Here is an 18,730-nt window from a genome sequence, read left to right as displayed (position 1 = left end):
TTCACCCGCACACCGGAGCAGTCTCCTTTCGTTCATGAGATAAGATGAATCGCTAAGAGTGAGCTTCTGCACAGTAGAGGATCTGAACTCATAAGGCTCGCAGAGGACTCAATGAAGAGTGCTCTAAAAGAAACCTCCTCGCATCTAAGTTTTATAAAACTAGTGGGTGTCAAAATCCCAAATTGACAGATCTCTATCATCATGTACATGAAACATAAAAAACTTTAAAAAAAAACTACAACCCGAAAAAACAACCACCTGTCAATTGAACCATAGGCAGACCTCTTGAGCTACCCACAGCAAGTCCGGTGGCATTGTAGCCCACACTCGCCCATCCCTATGCTTAAACAACCCCCAAAAGACCCCTATGAAAGCTGAAATCAACAGCTTGAGTCTTCTTGGCAGGTGCCTCTTGGCAGCCAAACTAGCTCTATTTAAATTGTAGGTCGCATGAGCCACCATAATGAGCATTTAGACTTGACCAAACCGCGACAGCATACGGACATTAGAAGCTCTGAAATAAAGCAGACTCAACTGGACAGTACCTGCACATGACATACGGCTTAGAGCAGTGCAGTTGCCTTCTTTCTTTGTTCACCTACATTTTCTTGTTCTTTATTGAATTGGATTTGACTGAGGACAAGACGCGCTGCTAGTGCTAGTTTCAGTAAGCCTGTCTCTTCTAGAGGAAAGCAAAGCTGGTAAGAAGAGCTCCTATTTTCATACTCTAAGCTTGGATAATCCGCATCAAGAAGATTCGAACCCCTGCTAGCACTGCGTAAGACAACCAGTCAATCCGGAGTTTAGTAGAACGCGCTGTCTCTTTTGGCTTTCAATTCACCCTCTGCCTAGCCTCAGCCTAGAAAAGGATAAGGAAGCTCAGCCCTTTTCGGAAAGGCAAGAAAGTGAAAGCACTTCGGTCTTTCAAGAAAAGAAGGCATTCTAGTTTTTGGTGTCTTTGAGAGGCTTTATTCTTTGAAGTGCCTAAAGTCAATAAAAGTGAAAGAAGTTTGAGGGTCGAGCAAAGTCGTCTTCAACGCTCTCGAAATGACATAGATAGAGACGGAATGGAATCCACCACATAGTAACGAGGCCGATACTGTAGTAGTCGCTCCCTGCTATGATCCCTCCTGCCGAGAAGGGTGGAAGGACAGGGGAGCACGCCGACGTCAAGATCAATAGGAAGAAAAGGGAGTCTTTTTTTTCCTATTCCTATTTATTAGAAGGAAATCTATGATTTCATAATATAGGGGGGGAGTCTTTTTCTGTCTTGAGGGTTTTATTTTAAATCCAAATCGAAATGCCTCAACTTGATAAATTGACTTATTTCTCACAATTCTTCTGGTTATGCCTTTTCCTCTTTAGTTTTTATATTCTCTTATTAAATAATAATAATGGAATACTTGGAATTAGCAGAATTCTCAAACTACGGAACCAACTGCTTTCGCACCGGGGGAACAAGATCCGTTTCAAGGACCCTAAGAATTTGGAAGATATCTCGAGAAAAGGTTTTAGCACCGGTCTCTCATATATGTACTCCAGTTTATCCGAAGTATCCCAATGGTGTAAGACCGTCGACTATTTGGGAAAAAGGAGGAAAATCACTCTGATCTCAGATTTCGGAGAAATAAGTGGCTCACGAGGAATGGAGAGACAGATTCTCTATTTGATCTCGAAGTCCTCATATAACACTTCTTCCAGTCGGATCACTTGTTGGAAAAAAATAATGCTCACACATGTTCCACACGGGCAAGGAAGCATAATCTAATGAAAGCCGTCTGAGATTCTTTCTATAGGAACCCTGAAGAGAAAGGACCCTCAAACAAAAGGTTCCTGAATAAAGAAGGATGTAAGGAAGCTGAAGCGGAAATGCAATTCTCGGGTGAGGGAAGTGGAAGGTTGACGTGAGGTGGACGGCCCTCCTGGTCTTCACCTAATTGTGGAAGAGGGTCTCTCGCGCCTTTCTTCAGCTTGCTTCTTCCTGTTCGTCCATTCGGGACGGGGCAGGCAGCCCACATACATGAAGAGAAAAAGAGGGGGGTTCCTTGTCTGTCGGTCGAAGAAGGCAACAAACAAGTGGAAGCAACCGATGCTTTGGACTCCTTGATGCCAGTCTGTGCTTGCTGTCATGCTGGCAAAAGCGGGGGTTTCGGCCGGTTTTACCTACTATTGGATTTGAACCAATGACTCTCGCCGTATGAAAGCGATACTCTAACCGCTGAGTCAAGTAGGTCAAGCTGAGTCAAGTCAGAGAAAATAGAAAAAAAGAGAAAGCCAACCAAAGCGCAACCAGAGTTCTCCGCGGGGTGGAGCGCTAAGAAAGAGAAAGCGTTATCGCTATACGAAATGAAGCAGCGGCTAGCACGCTAAGATAAACCACTTGGTTTAGGCCCCTGCTTAGTGGCGTGTGATTTCAACACTATTCAAGAGGTATATGACAAAAATGGTGGGAGAGACCTCTATGTTCCTCAGCTTAAATCATTCTATGATTGTTTACAATTCTTTCATCTATTTGACATGAGGGCTAGAGGGTGGTCTTGGAGCAAGAAAAGTGTTGAGTCCAGGCGCATTATGGTACGACTGAGACTGAGTTGGGCAGGAGCAAGCGGGTTGGATTGGCCTGACTCTTCAAGACCAAAGATACTCGGCTTCCTCTTCATCAAGTCACGAAATTCGACCCTTAGTTAGCTGCACCAAAACTAGAGCAGGCCCAAGACAAGCAAGAACAGTCAGTCAGCACCGATCAGGCAGGAAGCAGACAGTAAGCTAAGAATACTGGAAGAAGGTGGTCGCTCAGCCAAAGACCTAGTTCAACCAGAACAGTGGGGAAAGCGGTAGAGGCTGCTCCGTAGCTTTGGTCGTCGCACTCTAATCCGCTTTAGAAGAAGCAGCTATTCTATTGGACTGCTTGGCTATAAAGCCTATAAGTAAGAACTCTGGGGAAGGAATCCGCAGATGAAGCAGAAGCAGGCAAAAGGCGAGCGCACAGCGAGGAATTTTCCATACTAGATCGACTCAACATTACCGAATCTACTCTGAGACTCTCTTCTCTTCATGGTTGGCTGTCAAAAAAGAGTCTCTTTAGTCCCCAACTCTATGGATTTTACTTTTTGGCTCAACACCCTGCTCTCGACGTTTGCTCGGGACGGGAGGCTATGAAATAGTTGAAAGCAGATGCAACATTAAAGAAAGTAAATCCAGTAGCCTTAAGTCGTACCGAACACTATGTCCTAATAGTAAGGGATTTCTTTCAACCCGGTGGTACCCGGAGAAAACGTTGCCCGAAGGAAGGGACTAAACCCATCTGTTCAAGTAGTAGCCAAGTAGTACCGAAGGAGTATCTCCGAGTTAAGGAGTACCGAAGGGAAGGCAGAAAAACCAAGTGAAAGAAAGAGATCGCAATGGTCTAAGATATAGTCAGTGAACAATAACTCAGATCTGATGTCGGATCGAAACATAAATGCAAAAAGACAACACAAACGTAAAAGATCGAACTCTAATTTAGTTACTGAGTGAGATGTTTTGCTACCTACAAAAGGTTGGTTCTGTTGATATCCTTGAGGAGCATGTGTCATTATCTGCACCGGCAAATGATGACAGTGATGAGGTAGAAGATGTGTATGGTGAGTCGATACTAAAGCAATCCCGGAATTTTTCATTGGATGGCAGTAAAGAGTCTCCTTCGTTACCTACGTGGTACGATGAATCTCGCCTTATGCTACCAAGGTGGTAGTTTTCATTTAGTTGGATACAGCGATGCCGAGGGATCTGCTGATAAAGATGGACGAAAAAAGGCAAGGGTATATGTTTATCCTTGAAGGAGGCTCAATATCTTGGTGCAGTAAGAAAGAAGATTGTTTCTCTTTGTCTACCATGAAATCAGAATATATAGCATGCACGGCTGCAGTTCAAGAAGCAATATGGCTGAGAAATTATCTTCTCTGTCTTGATGTGACTAAGCATGCATATGAGACAACCGTGATCTACTGTGATAACACGGCTGCCATTCTTTTCTTCTCGACAAATATCATACCATGGGCTGTACAAAGAACTGACCATGATCTCTTGCTAGGGGAAGGTATGTATCGGGACAAGATGGTTGGTGAGGTGGGCGCAAACACTTTTCATTCCAATCCCTATCGTTGTGGTTGGACCAGACTACATGCCAAGACCCTTTATTCCAACATTTTCTCGCTGACAGCTCCTTCGACTTATTTTTCTATTCAATTGTTGCTTTCACAATCAATCACTAACCGCATTCTTGCAATTCATGTGCGGTTGGCATCTATTTTAGCTTTTTAAAGAGTTGACTCGTCGGGCATGCTTGGCCTTCTTGTCGCCTTCCTTTGTTCCTCTTCCTTCTGCGCAGATACTTTTGATCCACTCCTTTCCTATACCGCGCCCTCTGCCTATTACGGTCGATACCCAGAAAGTAGTTTCCTTGGGAGAAGAGGCAGTTCACAAACCAGTACTAAATAAGGAAAAATGTGCTAATCTCAAAGTGACAATTCAAGCAGTTTACCTCGGCTGTTATGGCATATCCCCTCAGGATATCACATATATCACTGTTCGAAATATCAGAGTTGTGCACGCAGAGATCCTCGCGTTTAGTAGGCTTTATCTTGCCTAACAACCAACTGCCAAACAGTTGTTTCATGAAAAACGGAACATTATCATGGCAAAGCAACGTGAATTCAGAATAACCATCGTCGCATTAATCAGAATCTTCAAAAGCAAGCTCAAAGTGATGCCCTGGCACAACGAGCTGAACTTGGTCAAAAGGACTAGATCCATAACATAAAAAGGCATCGCTTCTCCGTCAGGTCAAATATCACGAACAGCACCTGCAAACATCAATCAAGAATTCATCTACACTAATCAACAATTCATCTATATGTTCGTTGATACTCTAACAGTATTGATACCATGAAGCTCACTGTCGAAACCAAGATCGAATGTTGTTGGCTGACTAGCAACGGGGTTATCCAACTTCACTGCCTCATCTATTTCTGCGTATGAAATGCATATTGCAGAAAATCCAATATTCGCCGGTGATTAATAAAATAACAATAATAATGATGCTGACCTGCAAATATCGAATCCAACTCATCTACAAATGAGTCTTTGATGGGCTTTGAATTTGGATATATCCAGCGGGCCTTCTTGCATGGACTTGGGCTTGCTTACTGGCTTCGCTGAGGATGGGATTCCCTACCCGATGAGTCTGGCTAGGCTATTAGGCACCTTTGGTCTAGGCTTTACGGGGCTAATGGGTTAGCCAGGGGTTCGCTGGTATGTCGTTGCTTAACCTACCTTGTACATTGTAGTGGAGCGCAAAGGATGACATGTGCAGAGCGACGAAGGTCTGGTCCACCTAACCTAAAAGGACAAGTCTTGCGGGCAAGTCGGTTGTCGCGCAGGGATCCAGGATAAGAGGGATCTTGGAGTCATTTGTAGACTGGACGTGTTGTTCAGTTGAGTAGACTGTGCATATGGGAGTGGATCCTAGATGATATGCTCAGTCGAGAGGGCCTTATACTTGGATGCTATCTGAGTGTGGGGATTTGTAGTCTGGAAACCTGGTCGATAGACAAGGGTGCTTGTTGAAGGCAAGGGAACTCTAAGATGAGATAGGATACCTATATATGACAGTGGTTTAAGTGATGGGTGATAGACCATGCACTTGCCTTGGATAGTGAGGAGGCATTTCGTCATACAATGTATGGGAGACATTGTTGATCGTGTTCTCGAGGACTATGAAGACCAAGGAGTCATGAGTAGTGATCCTGTACTGGTTTAGTAGGGAAGCCTTGTGTTAAGGCACCGTTAAGAAAGGGGTCGTCCCAAACTTGTGGAGTGCGATGGGGGACTTGGATATAGATTGTGTGCCGAGTGAGGAGCTTTGCGGAGCGTACTCCGGTAGACATATTTGATTCAACCGAGTCCTCAATCATTGTAGTGGGAATACCCGGTATGAGTAGTAAGCACTTAGAGGGTATTTCCTCTATTGTCGCTTCGTGGGTCTTTCGAGATGCGAAGAATAGCAGAGAGAAAAGGTTGCCCCACTTGAATAAAAAGCATTCCCTATTTCTTTCGCTCTCGGCGTAGACGGTTAGGATTTATTAAAAAAAACTCTTGGCCCGTCAACTCTTGCCCGGAAGAATATCAAAGATAGAGCCCGTGCCCCTTCTGTTCTCTTACATTGTTTCGTTGCTCCGAATAGAATTGATTTTACTCCCGAATTGCATTGTTTCAGAGTTAATTACTTTCATTTCCCCCAACTATTTTACTATCCCGAGATAAGTTCTAGAATTGCCTGCCAGCGAGGGAGAATGACTTGATCCACTAGCATTTCGGCATGGAATTTATAGATTCCCCAGGTACTTTTTCTTTTGAGGAGAAAACAACACGAATTACTAGATTTGTCTAACTCTTCTCCCCCAGAGACTTTGGTTTCGGAATATATTGACTTCTAAAGAGGATTGCGCCGGGATTCATTGACGAATATATATTTACTTTTGCATATTCTCAGAAGAGGAGGCGGGCGGCTCGCTACATTCTGTAGTTCGTTCACTCCTTTCTATGTTTCTGAGACCCGGAAACCAGTCAAGTAAGTAGGGATTTCTTTCTCTCTTTTTCTCTTCCTCCGGTCAGAAAAAAAAGATTTATAGGACCGGATGCATAACAAGAAAAGAAAGAATAGTAGTGGTGCCTGCGCGCAAACAATCTTAGAACTGAGCTCTTGTAAAGGTGGGCGTTCCTACGCTCAAAGCCCATATCTCAGATGCATGCCCATTGGAATAGCCCATCACCAGGATTAAATTATCCATTTAGCGCAGTTCCCCTTTCCTCTCTTCTTATATCAACTTCACATCCTAAACACCAAAAGGAAGGGAGAAGCGAACTCGACCCGGTGGTTTTTTATTTTTATTGACGCGATTTTCAATGAAAGCTGAGATGGGGTAAGTGTGAAGAGTCAACTATTGCCCTACTTTTCTTATTTCTTAGAAGAATTCGCCCAGTATACTCCTATAATTTGGATTATCGCTCTACTGAATCGAAAGAATGACTCTCGGGTTTGGAACAGATAAGTTCTGTACGGATAACAAAGAATAGAAATTGGAGAGCAGGTGCCCTTCCCTGGTTGTTACCTTCCCAGCCCCAAAGGAAAAGCCCTGATCATTTGAAAAAAAAGATGCGTCAATCACGCATCCTAATTGGTGAGCTTATGCCCGCCCTAGTTCCTTCCCCGCTCTTAGTTTGCTTTACTGGAACTATTTTCACGAGGAAAAAGAGGGTTTCAATGAATCCGAGGAAAAAAAGCACATTATGGCCATGACCAGCTAAAGATCACTGGCCATCTCACGACGTGGACTCGAACCACAATTTCTCCTTTTAGTAGATCGTGATTTGGTCTGTCGTCCTCCTCATTATAGTCCTCCTAGAATCCAAGGCATTTCGTCGGAATACATCCTGTCTTTGAACCTTTGTAGTCCTATGCATAGTCAGTACTATAGCTCCAATCATAGCTACTAATAAAATCAGACTAGAAACCAAAAACCAGACGGAATAGTAGGTATAAAGTAAATTGCCCAATGTTTCCAAATTAGTCCAACTTCGTACCTTTCCGGCATAAACCGTATATCTCAGAGAGGTCGTATTTCTGTGGGTTGGTAGTAATGGAATGGTTTCATTATCTAAAATGAAGAACATTTCCCACCAAAAGATCAGTCCAATAATACCACTCACTGGTAAATAGCGCAATACTTCTTCGTGAATCTCCGCTATTTGAATATTGAACATCATAACCACGAATAGGAATGAAACGGCAATAGCTCCTATATGAACTACTGGGGAGATCATAGCGGAGAAGTCGAGACCTAACAAAATAAGTAAACCAGCTGTGTCGCAAAAGACTAGGATGGGAAACAAAACGGAATGTACCGGATTTTTAGCACGTACAACCATCAAACCAGAGACCAAAGCAGGGCTCGACAAAACTGAAAGTATCATGGTACGTCGTCCTCCCTTGAAATGGAACTTGAATGCTGGAGCAAGAAGACGCATTCAAGTCGATCTATTACGACCAGCGCGGTTGTTCGTATTTCATTTTCTTCTTCCAAGCCGACGCTCTTCTTATAAAAGAAGAAAGCACTCACTGAATTACTTACTGAATCTCGTCCTACTTTTTGACCCATTTATTTTTCCTTTCTAGGTTGGTGGGCGCTTTCACCATTCAGCCATGGATGCTTTAGCGAGTGAACTAGGTTTTTATTTGAGAGCGAACTAGGTTTTTAGTGGTATTCCTTCTCGAGCTTCTATTTCTTCCGTTAAGGGAGATTCGGGAAAAGATGGAATAGGAAGACGTGTTTCCAGAACGAACAAGATACGGGTAGAGAAGGGGAAGTTAGCAAAGTTAGACAAGATTGGAATGGGCATAGGAACATGTATTGATGTACCAGATCGGCTAATACTCCCAGGTTGATGCGATGTATTCCACCAGTTGACTGGAGACTTTATTATTGGTATATCGATCGGTCCAGCACGGATTGAAATAGGAGCCGGTTCGACAGGAAGCTTTTGAAAACGCAGTGCACCCAGGTAAATAAGAAACAAGATGAATACAGAAGTTAAACGAGCATCCCACACCCGAAAGGTACCCCACATAGGCCTTCCCCGAAATCCCCCAGTCACTAACGTAAACAAAGTAGAAAAAGCACCAATTTCTGTACCGGTTCCGGAAGAGCGAAGAAAAAGGGGATGTTTTGTTAATGGGAACAAGGAACTGTTTATAGCTGTCGCGATATAAATAACTATACTCATCCGAGCCGCAGGAACATGTACATACGAAATACGAGAATTTCCACCTTGTTGAAGATCTGGTGGTGCTACCCGAAGACTTAAATGAATAGCCATCGCTGTTAAGAACAACCGAGATCCAATGAGAATTTGCGCGTAGCTTTTTGTCTTTGACATAAAAAAATAAGGTTGTAATAACGAAACTGACATTTTTTTTCCTTGCCTTGCAAGTGGAACAAGAAAGACTATATAGTGATTTTGATTCTATAAACAATCAAAGGATTTCGCATGCTTTCCATGGAATGACGGAATTCCCCTTGCTTAGTTTTCGCTCCGCTCGTGCGCGGCACTCCTTGCTTGCGGGGCGGCATATCGGAAAAAGAAGGATTGACTTTCTATACGGGCCCGTCCCCTAACTAACGATTATGCTGCTCTCGCCTTTTTTTAATCTTTTAGCTTTGGATCATCGCTAAGTCCCATTAATTGATCATAACGATATCGTGGAAATGCTGCACGGACCCATATATATAGAAAATAAACTCGAAGTAGTAAAAAAACTACAGTTACCGCCATAGACAATGATTCATTTGTGAATGCTAAATAATAGTTGCCCATAAGAAGATCCATTATTGGGTGAATGGAGAATGGATCCAAGGGGCTCGCCAAATCAGTTACTGGTCCTAAAGAATTTGTGCTTTCCGCATCTGATAAATAATTTGGGCTCTCATAGGTCACAGCATCAGCCAATAAATCCTGTGTCAACGGCTTAGGTTGGTTTACCGATGAGCCCGACGAGGAGAGCCTTTCACTCCCCGCTGGGCCTGGGCTCCCTGCGTCATTCCCATTGGCTGGGGCAGGTCCATCTCCCTCTTTCTCTAAAAGCTCTACAGCGCGAATAAGCCCTATGTATGGGCTCTGCGCTACTGTATCCAGATTTTTACTTGCGAAAAAATCCTCTATTTCCTGCTCTATACTTTTATCAAACCGGAGTCCCATAGCAAATACATATTTTTATGCTCCCTCTACTTCAATGAAAGCTCCTCCTACTACTCCCCCTTATCCTTCTCACTCGTCGTTTCGTTGGTCTTTTATATACCCATTTTCATTCCATTTGGACCCCTGGCAAATTCGAACTTTCGTTGAAATTGTCTCTATTCATATGTATGAAATACATATATGAAATACGTATGTGGAGTTCCCGAGAATTTCATGTGATTTAGTAAACAGAATATAGATTCCATAATTGCTAGATCGATCTGTAGGGATTGATGAAGAGTGAGCTGATAATGGAATTTTTCTTCGATAAACAGGAAACTTAAGATTAAGATGCTCCGGAATGGAAATGAGGGAATGTCCACAATACCCGGATTTAGTCAGATCCAATTCGAGGGATTTTGTAGGTTCATTAATCAAGGCTTGGCAGAAGAACTTGAGAAGTTTCCAACAATTAAAGATCCAGATCACGGAATGGATACGAAATCTAGAGGCGGCAGGTAAACTAGGGAAACAGAAACTATTGTTTTTGGTGAATTATCAGTGTGCAGATGAATTTCATCCACTGCTATTGAAGAAGCTTTTAGAGGGATATCTTGTCTTGTCGGACTAAGAGCTCTTATCTCTTTCTTTTCCCACGGTAACTAGAGATTGAATAATAGAAGCCTGATTCAATAATAGAAGCCAGATTCAATATCATAAGAAAATAGAGATTGTAGCGTAGAGTCAGGCTATCCCATGTTTGCAATAACAGCTTTGGGATCTTTCCTGTTAATGATGAATAGCTTGCCTCAACAGAGAATCAGAATTCTTTTTATTCGGTATAACAACCTTAAAAACGAATCGATCTAGATGCCCCGCTCTTGCCATCTTTGATGGAATTGAATCATCAACTGACTTACTTGAGGAATAAAAAAATCTGCAGCTTTCGATTCTTGTCTATCGGATTCTATTGAGAAGAAGGGACAACCATCCATCCTCCCCGAAACTAGTTTAGTGCCTGAACGAGATTGGTGGCACTTATGACGAGAAAACAAACTCTTTCTTCTGTTCAAAAGCTAGTAGTGCCGTAGTGCCAATCTACTCCGAAGAACAAGCTTCTTTGCAAAACTACTTTCTTCTACGGAGCTACCTCCGTCTCACTCTTGTACCGAATGCTACCTGGCATAACATCCTTACTTAAATATCTTCCGCTCTCCAGACTTCAACAGTGCCATCTTCTAGTAGGAAGAGAATCTTTTCATCCTCCCACCCAACCAAGTAGGCTTCTTTTCTATAAGAAATGCTGTCGATATTTCCTGCTAAATCCTGCTTATCCAATAAGTTTCGGATATCTATATCCTGGAGTAAGAAGGATTCACCTTCTTTTTAGTGGTGTTCCTTTATAAAATTTTTTAACGTTAGGGCCCCCAATGAATGTTTTCACTAACACTTGTGATAAACTCATCATCAAAAGTAAATCCTCTTGTTCTTTGAGCCAATACACAGCTATCCCTACCGGATTATTATTTTCAATCAACTCTTCCAGCCCTAGATATCCTCTATCACACTCCATATGAACTAGCTTATACATGAAAGCAGGAAAAGCCAATTCATTTATTCTCTAATAATAAATTACCGATAAAGGGTAGTTGTTTCGTAGGGATAATACCCTTATTAATTGATCCTTACGGAATGGAAGTAAGCCCCTTCTTCATAAGATCAAGAAAGTACGAGCGTCTTTCGAAGATTGGAAAATCTCCCATACTTGGAGAGAAGCAAACCAACCGGCCGATTTGCAATTGACTATGCTTAGTAGTTGACATCTTTGGTCAACACATTTTCCCTTCCATTTTGTAAAGTTAGTAGAAGAGGATAGATCCGGTAAATTGTACATACGAATGTCAATCTTAATTTTTGTAGATTAATACACTGGTAGGGGTCGATCAGGCAAATCCCAAAGCTGACCCCCGAACAGCTGCCGGACTGCTCTACTGATCTTCTCTCTCTTCAGACTCGCTGAACCTTCTCAAAGACTCCTTTTGTACTGAGAACACAATTCACCTTCTCACAAGAAGGCAAACCTTGTACGTTGATCGAATCTTCTTTCGCATCCAGAAGAGAGGCTGTGGGCTATCCGAGAGAGTGGTTCAGGTGACTACCGGAGTCATTGATTAAGCAGGTCAGATGGGCTTAGTAGGGCTCGAACCTACAATATCACCGTTATGAGCGGTACGTTTCAACCAATTAAACTATAAGCCCAATCGGATCTCTACATGCCGGGAAGAGCGGACAGAAAGAGGAGACCTTTGCTCTATCTCCTTCTTCCTCTTCCCGGGGCCCCAGAGGGGTTCTTTGGCAAGCCCTATTAAAGAAGCTAAGTGACGAAAGTCACTCAAGTAGTGAGTTTGAGAGTGACCGTTAGGGCGACCACTTGTACTTATAGGCCTTGGCGACCTATAGTCTTGTTACGCAACACAGCTTCACTCGATTCAGTAAATCAATAGTTCAAACCAGCCCACTAATAGCTTAGATAGTGGCCCTTCCACTTTGGTATAGTTGACCCTACCTATTGACTCAAGGTAAGACCTCTGACTCAAGGTTCATAGGAAGGGGGAACCCAGACGTAGTGGGATGTAGGCTTCAGTTGTTTTGGTACTTTTTCACTACGTCTTATTATTTTTTTTGTAACCGGCTTTTCACCGGCAGGTCAGTAGGCCTTTTAGAAGGCGAACAAACGAAAGTTCTCAGCGGGCGCTAGCGCTATCTTGTTCGCTTTTGTCAACTGAAGTCGCGCGTAGCGCCAACTAACTGATAGCTGATAGAGCGCGGAGCCCCGAGTCTAAGTGAGCAGAGCCATTTCTTTCTACTGTCGTCAAAAGAAAATAAAAGTACTAAAGGCGAAGGGCATTCTGTTGTACAGCTACTTTGGTATAGTTACAAAGGTAACCGGTAGGTGACTGTTGAATCGACAGTAGTTACGAAAGGGGGAAATAGCTCAGTTGGTTAGAGTGCTGGTCTGTCACGCCAGAAGTCGCGGGTTCGAACCCCGTTTTCCCCGCCCGATCTTCCTCTTCCTGCCCGACTCATTTTGTCTTCACTGGAAGCTGCTGATCCCAGCGTAGCATTCAAGACAATTGTTCCTTCTTCGGTCTCCCCCTCCACCCCCTTCGTTTGTTGTGGGTCGCGTCTCACCGCAGGCACTTAATGAATGAGTGAAGATCTTCCTTCCCCCCTTGTGTCTTACCAAGGACTGAGTTCCCACTTGTGGCGAAAAAAAAGTCTACCATCCCACCCGGCCTCCCCCCGGGGGGTGAAGGTTCCTCTCGGAGACTGCCAGTCTACAAGAAGCTGGCAGAGCTTTAGCCATTGGACCACATCCATCCATCCTCCTACCTAAACAGTGACGCCTTTTCTTGTTCGTTCTTCGAATTGCGCTAGTGGAGACTAATTCCATCCGGCTAATGAAGATACTACCCCAGTCTTCCCATTCATTCCCAGTGGATCCTTCTTATCCCTTTTCATTGAACGAACCAAACAAGCAACGGATTGAGCGCACTAGCGCGAAAGCGTTAGCACGCGCATCCGTTTTCTTGCTCCTATACGAGAGTGAGGAATAGAAATCCTACAATCAACTTCCCACTTTTGATGTCCCGTTTGACGATTCTGCTGCGTCTTTAGAAAAAAAAAGGAGAAGGACAACAGGGGTCGCTAGTCAGAAAAGCTATAACTATCAATTCGAATTCTGAATGAATCAAATCTCCCCAAGTAGGATTCGAACCTACGACCAGTCGGTTAACAGCCGACCGCTCTACCACTGAGCTACTGAGGAAGAACGGACTTAAGGAAGCTGACTCTCGTTCTTTGGACCGAAAAGAAAAAAAGTTCGTCACTTTTTCTCTTTCACATACACCGGGAGAAAGGGTGACGATAGCAATCCCCTTTGCCTCCCCGGCCGGGGAGCCCCCAGGACAAGGGGGGCGGCGGTCAACCATCAACTCTCGATATGCATATTGATCAATCGATCTCCGCGTCCTGCCAGTTCGCTAAGTAGACTCACTCTACCGAGGGGCAACTAAGGTTGGTTCCTGCCAATTCCCTTGCTGATCAGCAAGTATGAGAGAGGACTCTCTCTGTCTCTCCGAGTTTCAACTACTAAGTGAAGTTAAGTAGCACTTCAGCTATTCTAAATGTGAATAGATTCCGTTCCCCGATCAAGCAAGCAGGAGAAGGTGGTCCTTTCATCTCTCTGTCTGCTCCATGCTCTATAGCCTAAGGATCATAAGCTGGTTTAATGCTAGAAAAAAGGAGATCTGCCTAATCATTTCGGTAGATGAAGTAGTGGGAGGTCACGAAGAAAGTAAGGGGGCGTGTTAAGTTGAGAATTTCGAACATTGTAGCATCCTTTTGACGGTTGGGCTTTGAGTTGATAACTTTTAAGAACTCTTAATATGAAAATACACATCATAAAATGACGCATCGAGCGAGACCATTCTGTTTCATTGTGAATGAAAGACGTTTTCGTCCAACAACATCTACTCATATCCAGCTTCGTGTCATTTTTGAACACTGCGATCAGCAAGCAGCAAGCGGGGGAGAGTCAAGTCAAGTACAACACAGGACTGACGGGGTGGGGCGCGCCAAAGCAACCCGGGACCCCGGGGGGGTTACTACAAAAGCGCTGGCGCCTTCTTTTTCAGGTGAAAAACTACGCTTCAAAGAAAGCTAAGAAAAAGAAAAGGGCTGCGCTAATGGCAAGGAGCAAGAAAAGGGGCTCGAAATCCGATAAATCGAATACCTCCTGGCTTCAGTTATGAGAGAGAACTCCAAGGCAGGATAAAGACTGAGTTGGATTCAGCGGGAATGAAACAACATTCATGGAATGAGTTGAGGCAAAACCTCCTGCTCTTTTTGAGAGTCAGGGGCAAGCCCGGCCTAGCGCTTTAAAAAGGGCTGTCTGCATTACAGGATTCACAAAATAATAGTAAAAACTAGGGGCCACGTAGACTATTCTGAGGTGGTATGCTAAATCCATGATCAACTGATGTAGCTAGTGTGACTAAAGCAGCAGCTATTGGCTTAACTGGTTCTAAACTCTCCCACCCGATAAAGGAATTGAAAGACTACCCCGGGCCACGTAGACTATTCCCTTCCGCGGACATTCTTTTTTAGTCTAGAAGGAAAGTAGCAAAGCCGAACGCAAATACACATGCAAATTGCGTCGACTACCTCATCACTGTCCAAAATGGGGATACCGCTATTCATACATGGATGGACGAGGGACTCCGCTGACAACATCAGTAGATGACTTTTCTCTTTTCTCGCGGAATGCTATTAACGTTGGAAAAAACACAGCGCTCAAACTCACCCGGAGGGTGATAGGTAGAAGCATTAGTACCTAACGGAGCGGTATCTAACCAAAAAGGGAGGTGATGTTCTTTTTATAAACAGGATGGAGCATGGCTTCCTTTCTTCTTAGATACATTTCATTCATTCCATTTCTCTATAGTTTACACCAGAACATCTTGCGAATCCTGACAGATCTCGAAAAGGGTGGGGGCACTAGAACCAAATCTACATACACATCGAAACTTCCTATCTCAGCCAAGCTAGCACCTTCATTCCACCAATGCATTGTACGACTCTCCACCCTCCGCCTCGCCTTTTCCTCCCTCATGAAATCCAAATTTCCCGCAATGAAATTCGATTTCGTTCATGTCGGGCAAAACGGCCCTGAGATCCGGGACTGGTAAAACATGGGTGCCCAATTTTATTTTCCGTGCTCCACCTTAGTGCCCTTATGAAGGCGACGGGGAGTCCTTAGCCTTTGAACCAAACTCTAGGGAACGCTCAATTGCCTGACGTCTCAACTGCAATGGTGAACTCAGTGACATACACTGAAATGGATTGCATCTATTGTTCCAAACAAGGCTGATATTAGCAGGGCAAGCCCTTCCATGCAATTTCTTGCTTCGCTCTACAGACGAAAGTGCCGGATAGTCAATGGTAACCAGAGGATCTATGGTTTTCGAGAGAAGGTAATTGGAAAAACGATTCATTCCTTTGCTTTCTTTCAGATATATATTCAATAAGATGATCTGACCTTACCTGAAAACTAGATTCATGAAGAAGCCCAAAAAGTGCCGGGCTTAGTGCAGCCCAGTTCCTAGCCAGTGTTCAGTTATTTTATCAGAGCAGTCCTCCAGTGCGAGTTCCCTTTAAGCTGCTCTCTATTTGAAGCCAAAGTCACTATTTCTATCTTTCCTGTTATTTCGTACCTAGTAGAGTAGTATATATATTATATATGGAGAATACCAAAAAGCTATCAATTACGCATAGGAGTTGTATAATAAAGGGCCCTGACTTGTTGAAGTGCTTATTTTTTAGAGAGATTGACTTTTATTTTTGACCAGTGTGGGGTTCTGCCATGGATATTCGGTCCACTCCAGAATTCCATTCATTTTGCAAACGTAACTCGATTGACTCAATTCACAAACGGCAAGGAAGTCAAAAGTTACGCTTACAGGTCGTACGACAATTGCTTCTCTTCCGGGACTACATACATCTTTTCTTTAACAACTACCATACAAGCTATTCGCTTAATACATGCTAGTAGGTAGGCTGGTGGTGGAGTATTTATTTGCGTCTTTTTTGGTCTGTCTGTATTTCGGTTTTGGGATGGTGCGAATCCATCTATCCACCATTCTTTTATCTTTCAGTAGTGTCAACCTCAGTTCTGGTTCTTTATCTTGGAATACTCTCCGTTGTCCTGGAAGCAATGCTTGAAAGAAAGCGTAAGGAAGCGTCAAATCAGTATGATGTATTGGCAAAGCCAGTAAGAAGGGAATCGAAAGTAGATAGGGACTCCCACTGTAGATGTGGTTTTTGTCACGTCCTGATAAATTCATCCCAAAATAAAAATCATCTTCTAAAAGGAATAATAGAATTAATTAAAATTCGAAAAGAAATTGGCAAACCTTAAAATACGTACAAGAAAAATTCAAATGTGACCCGGAGAATTTTTGTTAAATTCTCCTTGGTCTAAAAGGAGCCCTCAAATTTTAGTGGAATTTTCAGAGCACAAATAATAATTGAAAAGAAATAAACAAAGTTGAAAAGGTTTATAAAAAGAAAATCCTAAAAGAAGTCTTTTCCCCCTCCTCCTCCCTTCTTGGGCCGGCTCGGCCCATTCCCTCCCTCTCTCTCTCTCTCTCCCCCCGGCCCATCGGCTCCCCGCGCGCGCGCGCGCCGCTGACAGGCGGGCCCGCCCGCCACTCTCGCTGACGGGTGGGGCCCACCTGTCATCTCCCTCCTCCCGCCGCGCCGCCGCCCGCCCGTGCCCTAGCGCCGCCGCCGCCGCGGATTCCGCCGCATCCCGTCGTCTCCGCGCGCATTAAAGAGAGGGGAATCACTCCCCGTGATTCCCTCTCCCGTTTCCCCCTCTTTTCCCTCTCTCTCTCCCTCGGATTCGTTCGAATCAAGCCCGTAATCGTCGCCGGCGCAATCAATGGCGGCCGAAATCCCCGCGGCCGGTTTCCTTCCTCCTCGGCCGCCCTCTCTCCCTCCCGACGCTATAAAAACGTTGCCCGAGCTCCGCTCTTCCGTTTCCGCCGTTCACCGCTCGCTCTCGCCGTCGGATTCGTGCTCGCGCCGTGCTCCTCTCTCTCCACCGTCGCCGCCGACCTCCGTTCCGCCGCCACCGCCGATCCGGTCTTCCTCCTTACTCGGCGACACCTCCGTCCGCTTCGCCGTGTTGCCGCCGACCCCGTCCGCCGCTCCGCTTCGCCCGCCGACCGCCGGAGCACCGTCGCCCTCGTCATCCCGAGCCGCGCCGCCGTCTTCCTTCGCTCCGTCCGCCGTTTCCGCCGCCTTCGCTGCCTCGGGGTGAGCCGTGGACCGTCCCCTTCGTTTCCCCCTTCCCTCCTCTCTCTCGGGTGCCACTCCGCCGCGCCGTTGGTCGCCGGCGGCGACCATCGGGGCGCGGGTGCGCGCCACTCCCGTCGGCCGCGCCGGCGAGGCCGCCCTTGGGCGCGCCCTCGCGGCTGCCAAGTGGGCCCGGCCGTCAGCCGCCCGCGCCCGCGGGTGCGGCTGACGCGCGGGACCCACGGCGCCGACCGCCGCCAGCCGCGTGCGCCCGGTCCACCGTGGACCGAGCGGCTGACGCGTGGGCCCCCACCCCCGTGGACCCGGTCCGCGCGTCCCCTCCCTCGGCTGACGCAATAAATGGGTTTTTTAATTAAAATTTAAATGAAGAAATTCGTAAATATCCATTTAAAGAGCATATAAACTTCAAAGGGCCATATCTTGGCCATTTGAACTCGGAATTGGACCGTTCAAGTCTCTAATTTTTCCTTAAGAAGTCAAGAACCCATTTTTGTGCTTTGTTCCTGCTTGTTGTTTGGAGTTTATTAGAGTAAAAGCCTTTTCTTTTCCATTGGTCGTGTAGACGCTGCAGCTTCGGAAGATCCGCCCTTCGTGGAAGTTGAAGCCGGCGTTTGGGAAAGTGAGCAAGGCAAGTCACATCATCCTTGAACATATCGAATCCCAGTTTGTAAAATTATGTTGATTTAAATTATTGCATTATCGCTTTATTTAAATTCCCGCGTTATCACTGTTTTATCTAGCCATACCTATTTACCTTTGTTATGACCTTATTATTATTGTTATTGTTATTATTTCCTTGTTCACCCTAGAGTAAACAAAACCCCAACTAGTGGACACTCTATTCCTGGTTCCACTAGTTTGAATTTAGGTAGATGCTTCGCTGATTAAATAGGACAACATTAGGTGGTTTTTATAACTTTAGACTTTGGGAATTCTCATATCATTTGGACACTATGGAATGGTTGGCTTATGTTGGAATTGGACAAACACCTCTCTTCCTCTTTCAAAACCCCTAAAACCTGTTTTCGGTGGGGTTTGGGTGCATGCCAGTTGTGGGAAGTAGCACCCCGGCCAC

At 44.9% G+C, this 18,730-nt stretch overlaps 1 protein-coding gene and 2 non-coding genes across 3 annotated transcripts; 1 reads left to right on the top strand and 2 right to left on the bottom strand.

Moving 5' to 3' along the window:
• Positions 1-7,418: 7,418 nt before the first annotated feature.
• Positions 7,419-10,164, bottom strand: LOC136354797 (putative cytochrome c biosynthesis ccmC-like mitochondrial protein). Its single transcript, XM_066306532.1, has one exon. It carries the CDS (start codon positions 9,007-9,009, stop codon positions 8,287-8,289), a length of 723 nt encoding a protein of 240 aa, XP_066162629.1. The 5' UTR covers positions 9,010-10,164; the 3' UTR covers positions 7,419-8,286.
• Positions 10,165-12,758: 2,594 nt separating this feature from the next.
• Positions 12,759-12,832, top strand: TRNAD-GUC (transfer RNA aspartic acid (anticodon GUC)). Its single transcript has one exon. It is a non-coding gene; the product is annotated as a tRNA-Asp (tRNA).
• Positions 12,833-13,531: 699 nt separating this feature from the next.
• On the bottom strand, positions 13,532-13,603 carry TRNAN-GUU (transfer RNA asparagine (anticodon GUU)). Its single transcript has one exon. It is a non-coding gene; the product is annotated as a tRNA-Asn (tRNA).
• Between the last annotated feature and the right edge of the window lie 5,127 nt (positions 13,604-18,730).

Source organism: Oryza sativa, chromosome 12 (assembly GCF_034140825.1).
Source record: "Oryza sativa Japonica Group chromosome 12, ASM3414082v1".
Taxonomy (NCBI): Eukaryota; Viridiplantae; Streptophyta; class Magnoliopsida; order Poales; family Poaceae; genus Oryza; species Oryza sativa.
Note: the sequence above shows the minus strand (reverse complement) of the source record. Positions and strands in the feature narration are given on the sequence as shown.

Bases quoted from the DNA above. Each gene is read 5' to 3' on its own strand.
- LOC136354797 (XM_066306532.1), bottom strand. From the start codon at position 9,009: ATGTCAGTTTCGTTATTACAACCTTATTTTTTTATGTCAAAGACAAAA.